The 13,043-nt window shown below is 40.2% G+C and overlaps 1 protein-coding gene across 1 annotated transcript; it reads left to right on the plus strand.

Annotated features, from left to right (window-relative positions):
• Positions 1–2,183: 2,183 nt before the first annotated feature.
• On the plus strand, positions 2,184–12,708 carry LOC148039335 (uncharacterized). Its single transcript, XM_087675335.1, has 8 exons — positions 2,184–2,327; positions 10,560–10,692; positions 10,781–10,828; positions 10,894–11,081; positions 11,139–11,379; positions 11,834–11,910; positions 12,052–12,290; positions 12,591–12,708. Exons 1-8 carry the CDS (start codon positions 2,184–2,186, stop codon positions 12,706–12,708), a joined length of 1,188 nt encoding a protein of 395 aa, XP_087531461.1.
• The last annotated feature ends 335 nt before the right edge of the window (positions 12,709–13,043 follow it).

Below are 13,043 nucleotides of genomic sequence, written 5' to 3' on the forward strand. Positions count from 1 at the left end.
TTACCACTTTTAAGTGGTGCACCACCACTTAAAAAATTTGCAGTACCAAGGAAAACAATGCAGAAATCATTTCAACCACTTTTTATTATTGATAAAACAAGTTTAATTATGATTCATTACATACTAACATGCATTCATATATGTTTTTACAGCGAGGTGGACGACACCACGAGTGGCCTTACCCACTCAAACAAAATTTTGCTTCACCAAGGAAGATTTTCATGCTGAATATGGGCTATGCTTGGATGGCCAGGATCCGAAGCTCCTATGCAATGATGATTTCTCAGATGAAGAGTGGTTGTCTATATGGCTTTACAAGCGCCATCAAAAGGAGAAGATGCATTTAAAGTTCTTAAGGCCTGAACTATACGAAGAATGTCTCCTCCTATACCACAAAGTATAACAGGGAGCTCCTTCGAACAGCGAAATAGGTGTGCATTTTGCACATGGATTTATGTGGCAAAAGTGCAAGGGCACTGAAGATTCTGAAGGCTTAGTTGCATGGGCTGTCTATGCAGAAGGTGTTATCAAAATGTTACGCCAACAAAAAAATTTAAACAGGAAATTGGAGAAATGGAGATCTACAAATGGTCCATGCCTTTTTAATGCAGAAAATATGACTAATTACACTAACAGTACTGGTACAGGATTTGACAGGCACACAAACTCAGGTGAACATCAATTTTTAGGGCAGGTTCAAGATGAATTTCTGAAGAAGCAGGCCTTTGCCTCGATGTCAACATTTGGAATGTCAAATGTCTCCTCAACTACATTTTTTGCGTCAACAACTGATGTAGCAGCTCTTTCTAAAATGAAGGATAATGCTGCTGAAAAGTTAAAAGAGAAGCAACAATGCCTTGAATCGATAAAAGTTGCTTTGGATCAATCTAAGACAGATAGAGATGAGCAAGTTGGTTTGAGGAAAGGCGCCGCCAAGATCATAGACAAACTGAACATGGCTATGGAGGAACTCAAGCTGCTCAAGGCTGGGCCAAACATTGAAGCAGTGGCAAAATTTGAGACCATGATTCAGATCAGAAAGGAGGCCCTCAAAGACATGGGAATTGATATTGAAGCTCAGAATCTCAATAGCCTAGGCAAAAAGGTAGCAGAGTTACAAGTATGTAAGCTTGATTAATTCACCTGCTAGTACTTTTTAGTGGTGAAGGCACCACTTTTAAGTGGTAGAGTCACCACTAAAAACTGGTCATGCAGCACTTTTCACAAGGTCTAGCACCACTTTTAAGAAAAAAAAGTACCACTTGAAAATGCTCATTCACACTTTGAAAGTGGTGCATGAACAGTAAGAAATGGTGCCTGATCATTTGGAAGTGGTTACCGACCTTTTGTAAGTTGTTCGTTACCACTTTTAAGTGCTTGATGACCACTTTTTAATGGTGACGGAACCACTTTAAAAAGTGGTAACAAACCACTTTCAAGTGGTTAGGAACCACTTACAAAAGGTCGGTAACCACTTCCAAGTGATCAGGCACCACTTTCAAAGTGTGAATGAACACATTCAAATGGTACACAATGTTATCACCGTGTTTAAAGTGATCTCTAAAGTGGTGACGAAACTTGTTGAAAGTGGTGCTTCACACTTTTGAAGCGGTGCCTGATCACATGAAAGTTGTGCTAGACCACTTTTAAGTGGTTCAGGACCACTTTTAAATGGTGACGAAACCACTTTTAATGGTTCCGTCACCATTTGAAAGTGGTCATGACCACTTGAAAGTTGTTCATGACCACTTTCAATTGGTTCATGACCACTTTCAAATGGTTCATGACCACTTTCAAATGGTTTACAACCACTTTCAAGTGGTAAGGATTCACTTTTTAGTGGTGGTGGTACCACTTTTAGTGGTTATGGTAACACTTTTTAGTGCTGCTGGACCACAAAAAATTGGTCATTTTGGCTCTTGCATAGTTTTATTTACATATCCTCATGACTCAGAACCACTTTTAGGTTGTGCTACACTACTAAAAAGTCACTGCTCAGGCTTTTATATTTCTTCACTTCTGAATATTTGCCAACCACTTTTTAGTGGTGCTGGGCCACTTTTTATAAAGTGCATAGTGGTATTTTCTTTCAGGGTCAGCATGACACTTTGTTATGGGAAGTAGAAGTGGTGACAAGGCATCTTTGATTTGTGGAAATGATTATTAATAAGTTCAAGTCAAGAATGCCCTTCGTTCCTGTTAGGCCGCCTGTTCATTTGTCATCGGAGAATAGCTGTGCGCAGTTTGGTGATTGTGTTGCTTGTGGGATGTCTATAATGCAGCCTGTTGTTACTGGTGTCTACATGCTCCAGTGTCAACATGCGTATCACCCACTTTCAATGGTGTTAATTTAAGAATCTTTTAAAGTCTTTTGTTTATGTAACATACTTAGTAAATACCTAACATGCTTTGCCGTTTTTAAGCACAACCTTAATCACAATTCATTAGGGTTCTTTTTAGGAGAATCCTAGGCACACTTAACCTTAGATTCATGTCATTGGCAACTCATATACGCCTACATACACACATATGTATGCCTGCGGCCAATGTGGGACATGGATCCATGGCTAGTGCAAGCACTAGATTCTTGACAGTAGCACTAATCTAGAAATAGATAGCAATTTCCCTTAATGTGTAAGGATTTAGTGATGGAGCCACTAATCCTTGCACATACACATATATGCATAATCATTAACATAATCATAGACATAGCATAGGAACTTGAAAGAAAACCATAAACAATACACATCATAGAGGGCTGCATGTTTAGAGGCCGGCCCCCCCTTCGAAAGGACTTTCATTAGTGTAATTCTTTAGCAATTACATGGTTGTGTCGAGCTATTAAAGCTCCTTAATCCCTCTTTAATTAGGGCTAGTTTACATAAGCATGAGCATGAATTACATCATTCAATAAACATCAAATTACCTCTAGATTCCGTTATCATGTGTCGTAATCATCGTTGTTTGTAGCATACTCACCACTCCTCGCATAGACTTCAATGCCTCCTTGATTCGACAACTTCTCCTTGATTAATAGGGGTTTAATAAGAGAGTTTATGAGTATTAGCAAGCTTGTAATAAGCACATCCAAGGATGGATGCACTCTAGAGATAATAGTGGTAGCACATATGCGTGTCACCTTGAAGAGGATGATGGGAGCTCTCCATAGCAACTAACAGCATGCCAAACTTACCCCTACACCTCAAGTTAGAGCAAGAAGAAGAATTCAAATTTCTCTTGTGTGTGTGTGTGTGTGTGTGTGGCTACCTAAAATTAGGTAGCAGCCATGCAAGAGAGAGAATATGGCCATGCAATGTGGGGCTCATGGGCAATTTTGAGAGAGAGAGAAGATAAAAAATGCGCATTTGATTTTTAGCCATTGGATGAGGCTTGCATGCACCATCCACACATCTGGGCCCTTGATTGGCCCTTGTGGCCCACATTCCACCTCTCTCTAGCCCCTGTTCTTGCATTTGTGACCTAGTTTGTCCGTTTCGAGAGCATAACTTACCCGTTTTGAGCCCTGAAAAATCCTATGGACTCCTGGCAAGATTTCCTAGAAACTTTCATGAGTTGCTCTTGCCTCTAGACCTCTTAGAGACACTCACATTGCCTATTTACCTCTTCTCCATGGTACTCTCTCTCTCTAGAATGATCAGTTCTAGAGAGATAAAGTCATGTTTGAGAGTATTGATGCTATCAAAAATGATTTTTGATAACATTACCCTGCCCTTGAAAATATAGTCGACCTCGACTATGAACATTAGGGGTTAAAGTAGGCCACTTCTATACTCTGGATCCACATGTGAGTATAAGGTTCCTTTCCTGGACTAGATGGCTAATGCTAGCAGGTGCTTAGGTGATGGAATCACGCTAAGGAGAACCATTTTAACATGTATCGTTGTGTACACCATAAAACATAAAACATTATTAGACAGTTTAATGTTAAACTACTTTTAAAACAATAAATTAAACATTGACAAAATAAAGAATTTTGCAAAAAATGATTGTTTTATTATGATTACACCAACTCATACAAAAATTTATACTCATTGAGCATATCAATAGAGTCTTTGAGTTGGGTCTCCTGCATCCATCTTGCATCTCCAGGAGGGTAATTCTTGAACTTAACTAAATATTGTCTTAAGGTTTTGCCACTCCTTAACAAATTATCCTCATGCCTAAGGATGATCTCTGGCTACAAGATCTCCTCTTGTTCTTCAAACTCAGTTGGTTCTTCTTCTATTGGCTCCGTAGGAGGAGTTCCCTTGAAGGGCTTAAGAAGACTCACGTGGAAGGCATTATGTATATGCCATGTAGGTGGCAACTTCAAACGATATGAAGTTTCATTAATCCACTTGAGGATTTGAAAGGGACCGTAATAGCGCTTGGCTAACTTAGCATAGAACTTTTGATGACCCGTCGGTTCACCTTGCCAATCCTTACTTGTTGTGTGACGTAACCAAGCCTTGGAAAACTTTAATAGAACCCAATCATTAATGTTGAATTCTAAAGGTCTTCTATGCTTGTCAACAGCCCTCTTTTGTTTATGCTGTGAAGCAAAAATAGCTTCCTTAATCTTTTGGAAGGATTCCTTAATATCCCTCACACATTCATCTATAGCAAAGATATTATGCTTTATCTTAAGCATGAGAGGAGGTTTTGGCTTGCCCTCTATTACTTCAAATGGGGACTTTCCAGTAGAGGAATGCACTATGTTATTGTATGCATATTCTACTAATGGCAAATACTTTTCCCATTGGTTTCTTTAGTCAACCTCATTCACATAACATCTTAGTAAATCTAGGATTACTGAATTGACAATTTCACTTTGGCCATCCGTTTGAGGGTGATAGGCCGAAGAGAAATTTAATCGTCTACCCAAATTTTCAAATAGGCCCCGCCAAAATAAACTAGTCATTCTGGGGTCCCTATCTGAAACGATGGATGTGGGTAATCCATGGTATTTAAAGATCTGGGAGATAAATAACTTGGCCATGTGGTGAGCTTTGATAGTCTTCTTAACAGGGATAAAATGTGCCTGTTTACTAAAGCGGTCCACTATAGTCCAAATTCCAGTATTTCCTTGTATGGACTTGGGTAATCCAAAGATAAAGTCCATTGAAATACTCTCCCATGGAGTATTAGGAATTGGAAGAGGTTGTAGCAAACCTGGGGCTTTCCCTCTATCATACTTGATCTTTTGACATACTAGGCATTGTTCAACGTATGCATGTATATCCTTCCTCATGGTTGGCCAATAGAAATAGGTTTCTATTGCTTGTGTGGTAGCTTGAATACGTCTATGACCCGCATAAGGGGGAACATGTGATTCATGCATTACTTTATCTCGAAGGTTCTTGGTAATGCATAGTCTTGAACCATGCAAAAGAAACCCATCCTTTAGAGAATAAGGTTCATGAGGAAGATCATTAGAGATTGCAGCCATAATGCGAGCAAAATCTTCATCATTAATATAGTCATCAATCATGGCCGTAAGGTCATTATGATGAGCTATTGTGACTGCATTAACCAAAGGTCGTCTTGAAAGAGCATCGACAACTTGAATATTCTTTCCAACAATATGAGCGATATGAAAATTAAATTGGGACAAAAAGTTAGCCCATCTCATTTGCTTATCGGAAAGTTTGGTCTGAGTCATAAAGTATTTTATACTTTGATGATCACTCTGTATTATGATTGGAGTTCCCAATAGATAATGCTTCCATGAATCCAAAGCATGTATCACTGCTAATAACTCTTTTTCATAAATTCGCAGTGACCGTTCTTGTGGATGCAAGCGGCGGCTTTCATAAGCTATGTGATGTCCTTCTTGAGAAAGGACAACACCTAAGCTATCGCCCGATGCATCACAATGAACCTCAAAGGTCTTCTTAAGGTCAGGGAGTATTAGCAAGGGTCCAGTCATAAGCCTCTTCTTGAGTTCATTGAAGGCTTCATTCTCTTTAGCTGTCCATTGGAATTTAACCCTTTTCTTGGTTAAATCATGTAAAGGTCCAGGTATTACATAAAATTTCTCAATAAATCTTCTATAATAGGAGCACATCCCAATGAAACTTCTCAACTCATGTAAGTTGAGTGGCTGTGGCCATTCTTGAATGATTTTCAGCTTATCTGGGTCCATTTTAATACCATCCTTTGAAATGATATGACCTAGATAGCGAATTTCCTTAAAAAAGAACTCACTTTTCTTTGAATTAACAAAGAGCTTATGCTCTTGCAATTCCTTAAAGACTTGTGCTAGATGCTCTTTGTGCTCCTCTAAGGTTTTAGAGTGCACTATAATATCATCAAAGAAGACACCCGTGTATGAACGATGCTTGCGGAAGATTCTATCCATAAGACGGTTAAACGTTGCAGGAGCATTAGTGAGACCAAAAGGCATCACTAAATACTCGTACAAGCCAAATTGAGTACGGAAAGCAGTTTTGTGTACGGAAGAGCTAGGTCTAATCATTCCCTTCTCTAGTAATTCATTAACCTGGGACATAATTTCTTCCTATTGGCCCAAGGACAGACACTCTATAAGGAGCCCTATTAGGAGGTGTACTACCTTGTATAAGGTCAATCCTATGGTCATCATCTCCCCTTGAGGGTGGAAGTTCATTAGGAATTTCGTCCACAAAACATGAATCAAATGAATGCAAAAACTCATTTCAATTACTGGTATCATTTATATCATTATGATCATTCACAACTTGAGAAGAATTAGTAACATTCACAGGGTTTTCATTGACATGCAGGGGTTGGGAATCTTTAACATATAGCATATACGCGAAAAGAGACTTCTTTATTAACTTATTAGTGGAATCGCTAGTTACAATAGGAATAGAATTCCCTTTGCCCTGTGCTTTAATGCTAATTTCTCTACCATTATGTGTAAATGAAACTATCTTCTCTAGGAGTTTAATATTTGCATACAAACGGTGGAACCATGGCATTCCTAGAATAACGTCTTAATGGACTAAAGGTGAGATAAACAAGTCTTCACTATCGGAGTAGTCTTGAATATGAATACGTAACTTTCCAATCAACAGGGTGATTGGAACTTGTTGGCCCTCAAAAGCTCCTAAAGCTTGTAGTGGTGGCCCCATATCCTCAGCATCAATCCCTAGCCTCTGTGCAAGCTCAACAAAGATAAAATTATGGGTAGAGCCAGGATCCAAGAGCATAAAGGTGCTTTGATCCCGCACTCTCCCCCATGTGTATAATAGTTGGGATGAGCTTTGCACCGGCTCATCTTCATGAATGGATAGGATGTTTGACGCTTGTGGTGTCCCTTGTGTCTTCTTTGGGAAATTGCAGTAGCTATGCCCTTGCTCTCCACATCAAAAACAATGGTTTTCCTTGCGATACTTCTCCATTTCCGTGGGTGAGAGCTTGTTCTGACCTTTGTACTCTTTGGGTTCCTTCTTCTTGCCATTAGTGGCACGTTGATCCTTGTTGCCTGGTGCTTTTGCATCCTTGTTGGCACGATCCTTAAAATTCTTGTCCCCATTATCCTGTGGCTTCACAAAACCCTTATTAGGAACAAAAATCTTAGCAGCTACTAAAGAGTGATGTATTACTTCCGATATGGTCTTGGGCTTTTGTGCGTTGATGTAAGTCTTCATATCCTCATTCAAGCCCACACAATACTGTTGCTTCTGCTCTGAGAAATCAATCTTCTTGTATATCGTAGCCTTGAGATGCAAATCCCAAAATTTATCGGTATACTTTTGCATGGTTTCTCCTTTTTCAAGCTTAAGCCCTCTCCATTGTGTAAGCACATCATCTTTAGCTTGATCGGTCAGGAACTGCTTCATTATTTCCTGACGGCATTCCTTCCACGTGCGGGGAGCTATGCCTTGAGTCTTTAAGCTAGCCCACCATTGCCGTGCACTCTTTTGAAAATGCATTGCAACATGGCCTAGCTTTGACCTCTCTGTAAAATGCTCCCCACCAAAGGCCGCATCAAACTGTTGGAAAAAGGCTAGCACCTTGTCCGTTTGTCCATATGACCCGTCATAAGAGAGGAAAGTGATGTTCTTACCTCCCTCTTTGAAGGTTTCCAACTTCCTTGCGTACTTCCAAGCCTTGTAGGATCCCTTGCACTTCCTCATAAAACGCGCCTTGTAAGATGATCCCAAAGAGGAAGAGGATGATTCTTGCATGTCTGAAGAAGGGGGTGAGGTAGTAGGCGGAGAAGGAGACCTTCTCCTCTTTTGTGAGTGCCCTACCTCTCTCACTCCTTTCCTCATTCAAGAATGAGTCTGGACTTGGGCTTGGACGGCGGCTACGTTTAGATGCATGATTGGGAGACCATGGAATTTGTCTCCTTCGAGGTGCAACCTCAGACAAATGCTCCTCTTTCTCTAAATCCTTTGGGCTTCGTCCTCCTTTGTGAGAGGGTTCCATCATCATGTGGCTTGGTGCATCAACATGGCTAGTGGAAGGGATGAGATTGTTGGATCTCATTAACGCATGCACCATAGGCTGTAAGGAGGGGTTCACTTGAGCATCATGCAATGATTGCACGAGGTACCTTAAAGCTTGGGTACCTTCCCTTGATGCTTCATCCTTCTTTCAATTGATTGTACATACGTTAACAGGGTCCTGCACGTTATCAGACATGGTTTCCTACTCCTTAAAACTTATAAAAAAAACAAGAGATTTAGGGTAAAAGCACACTCGTGATCAATCCCTGATCGGCAAGTGTTAACTAGACGGTAAGGGTTAACAGTGCCACCCCCAAATGACGGAACCGGGTGGCCGACAGACGGTTGCGGAGTAATAACTCCTTAGCCGACTAAGGTAACAATTACCAACGGTCGTCTTTCTTCATGCAATTAGCACTCTTGTTTTTCTTCCTAGCTTAAGTAGTATTGCATTCTCTTGCAACTTAAGCTACTCAAGGAAATTCAAATCTTGTGGGCAAGAGTTTCACACAACCCACATGCAAATTGAATTTGGCTAGAGTATGTCTTTGCTCAGAGCTATCAAGCTCCATGAGACAAATTCTCTCTAGGAACAAACTTCATTTGCATGAAGATGTGTGTGTCTTTACACAAGCTTCTCTTAACCTTGCGCTAAGGTTGTTTTGAGATCGTTCCTTTCTTTTGCAAGAAAGGAAAAACCTAAGCTCTGATACCAAATGTCAACAGCGTTAATTTAAGAATCTTTTAAAGTTTTTTGTTTATGTAACATACTTAGTAAATACCTAACATGCTTTGCCATTTTTAAGCACAACCTTAATCACAATTCATTAGGGTTCTTTTTAGGAGAATCCTAGGCACACTTAACCTTAGATTCATGTCATTGGAAACTCATATACGCCCGCATACACACATATGTATGCCTACGGCCAATGTGGGACATGGATCCATGGCTAGTGCAAGCACTAGATTCTTGACAGTAGCACTAATCTAGAAATAGATAGCAATTTCCCTTAATGTGTAAGGATTTAGTGATGGAGCCACTAATCCTTGCACATACACATATATGCATAATCATTAACATAACCATAGACATAGCATAGGAACTTGAAAGAAAACCATAAACAATACATAGCATAGAGGGCCGCATGTTTAGAGGCCGGCCCCCCCTCGAAAGGACTTTCATTAGTGTAATTCTTTAGCAATTACATGGTTGTTTCTTGAGCTATTAAAGCTCCTTAATCCCTCTTTAATTAGGGCTGGTTTACATAAGCATGAGCATGAATTGCATCATTCAATAAGCATCAAATTACCTCTAGATTCCATTATCCTGTGTCATAATCACCGTTGTTTGTAGCAGACTCACCACTCCTCGCATAGACTTCAATGCCTCCTTGATTCGACAGCTTCTCCTTGATTAATAGGGGTTTAATAAGAGAGTTTATGAGTATTAGCAAGCTTGTAATAAGCACATCCAAGGATGGATGCACTCTAGAGATAATAGTGGCAGCACATATGCCTGTCACCTTGAAGAGGATGATGGGAGCTCTCCATAGCAACTGACAGCATGCCAAACTGACCCCTGCACCTCAAGTTAGAGCAAGAAGAAGAATTCAAATTTCTCTTGTGTGTGTGTGTGTGTGTGTGTGTGTGTGTGTGTGTGTGTGTGGCTACCTAAAATTAGGTAGCAGCCATGCAAGAGAGAGAATATGGCCATGCAATGTGGGGCTCATGGGCAATTTTGAGAGAGAGAGAATATCAAAAATGCGCATTTGATTTTTAGCCCTTGGATGAGGCTTGCATGCACCATCCACACATCTGGGCCCTTGATTGGCCCTTGTGGCCCACATTCCACCTCTCTCTAGCCCCCGTTCTCGCATTTGTGACCTAGTTTGTCTGTTTTGAGAGCATAACTTACCCGTTTTGAGCCCTGAAAAATCCTATGGACTCCTGGCAAGATTTCCTAGACACTTTCATGAGTTGCTCTTGCCTCTAGACCTCTCAGAGACACTTACATTGCCTATTTACCTCTTCTCCATGGTACTCTCTCTCTAGAATGATTAGTTCTAGAGAGATAAAGTCATGTTTGAGAGTATTGATGCTATCAAAAATGATTTTTGATAACACCCACTTTGTTTTGTAACTTCCTGTAAGTTTGCCAGCCAGTGTCTGTTTCATGGATGTGAGGAACCATTAAAAGATGCTTTGAATCTGTTGACACCTGGAGAGCCAAACATGGATGACCATTTCTATACAGGTGATTAATGTTTTTATACCTTATGATATGAAGCTGATTGTAGATTCATTTCTTCACCATTTTTTTTATTTTCTCCATGTAGAAGCAGAGAAAGATCCAATGGAAGGCACCTTTGGATCTCCTCTTGATGGATTTGGTAGTATTCTGCACTGAATCTGCAGAACATTCTTCTCTTTGGATATTTGCATAACTTTTATGTAGCACACTCCCAAGCTGGGTCATCACGCAAGCCCGATATTGATAGCATGTGTGGTGGGGCCGGGGATAAGAATGCATCCCAGAAACAAGCGGGGGAAGGCACTCACCACCAACAAAAGGCAGAAGAAAGGGCTAAAAAAAGAGCAGATGTGGAGGAAGCTCAAGGTGATGCATCCAAGGAGTCGGCCGAGGTGCCTGTGAAGCCAAAACCTGTAGTGGATGAAGCTAAAGGTGATGCATCCTAGCAGTCAGCCAATGTGCCTTTGAATCCAGAACCTGCAGAGAACAAGGACGTAGAGGATGCACCCAATTCATCTGACAAGCCAATTGAAATGGATACAATAGTTAACTTGTCTGATGATGACGTGCGTATTTCAGATGTTTGTGAGATGCTGCGGAGTAAGAGAAAGAGGAGCAGCTCTGAGGAGCCTGGCACACCAAAGAAAAAAGCAACGGTTGCATCCGAGCCTGCAGAGGCTAATTTAGGAGGTGAAAAAACCATGGAGCATTCATCTGCTAGGAAAAAGTCTAACCTCCAAGGACACAACCTTAAGCCTCCCAAACCAAAACCCCACAAGAAACTTCTGTAGCCCCTCAACCTTTTGTGCTTTGTAACCTGCTTTGTAGCCTTTTTCTAATTTTGTCTTTGTACCCTCTTTTTGATGATAATGATAAGACAGCTTTATTTTTGCTCCATCTATTGTTTATTGTTCATTGAAGTTATCATTAGCATCTTAGTAGAGTTTATTTTTGCTCTAGTTTTTGAAGACGATCAAGAATGTACAGTATCTCCTCCCAGGTGGACTGTGGTTTCCATAGAAGTTCATGAACCTAATGAAATGGAAATCCATACACTACAAGGTATACTTTGCAAGTGTGTTTCAAACAGGCTAATACATCCGTCTGGTTTAGGTTTTTAAGACATGGTGCTTGTCTATGGCAGTGCTTGACTGGATTGGACATGTTCAAGAAGAAGATGAGAATGTTGTTGACATACCAACCAAGCTAACAACAAATGAAGTACAGGAAGACTAGGAAGAAGGTGTTTGCCCTGAAATTGAGGAGATCTTGCTAGACAACCCTGGATGGAAATATCTTGTTCCAAATTTTTGCAAAATCAAAAAGCTGATCATCCTTGATCTAAATGGGCTGCTTGTGAAGCGAGATGTATCCAAACGCAATCCAAAAACTAGTGAAATTAAACACCCTCCACCCCCAGCCTCCAACAGAGTTAGACTAATAAGAGTTGGAGACAGATTGTGGATGTATTACCGCAGGGATGTGCAACAGTTTGTTTGGGATCTGAGACAGATAGCAGATGTGATGGTTTGGAGCACTTGTACTGATTTTAACATTCAGCGAATCATCAAAACCTACTGGCCAGACTTATGGAATGACAGGTCTTACTACTTTAAGGCTCTCTTCTCATAGAAGCAATGTGAGAAGTGGTCATATTTTGAAGACATTCCTCACACTCCAATTGACCTTAGAGATAAGCCTATCTTTTTCAAGCCCCTTTGTTAAGTCTGGAGGCAGTTCCCAGAATATGACGAGTCTCGGACATTGCTGGTGGATGACAGTAGATATAAGAATATGCGCAATAACTGGGACAATTGTATATGTCCACCAACATTTGATCCTATGAATGAAGAACAGGACCCTGATTACCTCACACGGACCTTGTTGCCATGGTTGTGCAGATGGGTCCTAATCCCCAATGCCCTTGACTATACAAAGGCAAACCCCATCAGCAATCCCAGAGATGAATTGTCAAGAGAAGTCTTTTCTCAGTTTGTTTTCGAAAATGATGATAACTGAGGCTCTACATCTGTAATTAAGATACAATTTTTATTGTACATTTTGGGTGAATATGTATACTTTCTAGGATAATTGTTGTAATAAACTTTTTGTAATATATAAATGTTCTGGTTTTTGCATAATTCTGAACTGTATATCTTTCTTCACTTTTAATTGTCTCAAAACCACTTTTTAGTGGTGCTAGACCACTTAAAAGTGGTAAGTCTGACTTTAAAATATTTCTATACTGTAATAATGCTTTTACACTTTTGAATGAGTCCGAACATTTTTAGCTTCAACATTTTTTCCACACTTCTTGATGACTTAGAACCACTTTTTAGTTAAGAAAGACCACT

The sequence above is a fragment of the Lygodium microphyllum genome, chromosome 3, assembly GCF_053477565.2.
Source record: "Lygodium microphyllum isolate KBCC chromosome 3, Lygodium_microphyllum_v1.1.10, whole genome shotgun sequence".
Lineage (NCBI taxonomy): Eukaryota > Viridiplantae > Streptophyta > Polypodiopsida > Schizaeales > Lygodiaceae > Lygodium > Lygodium microphyllum.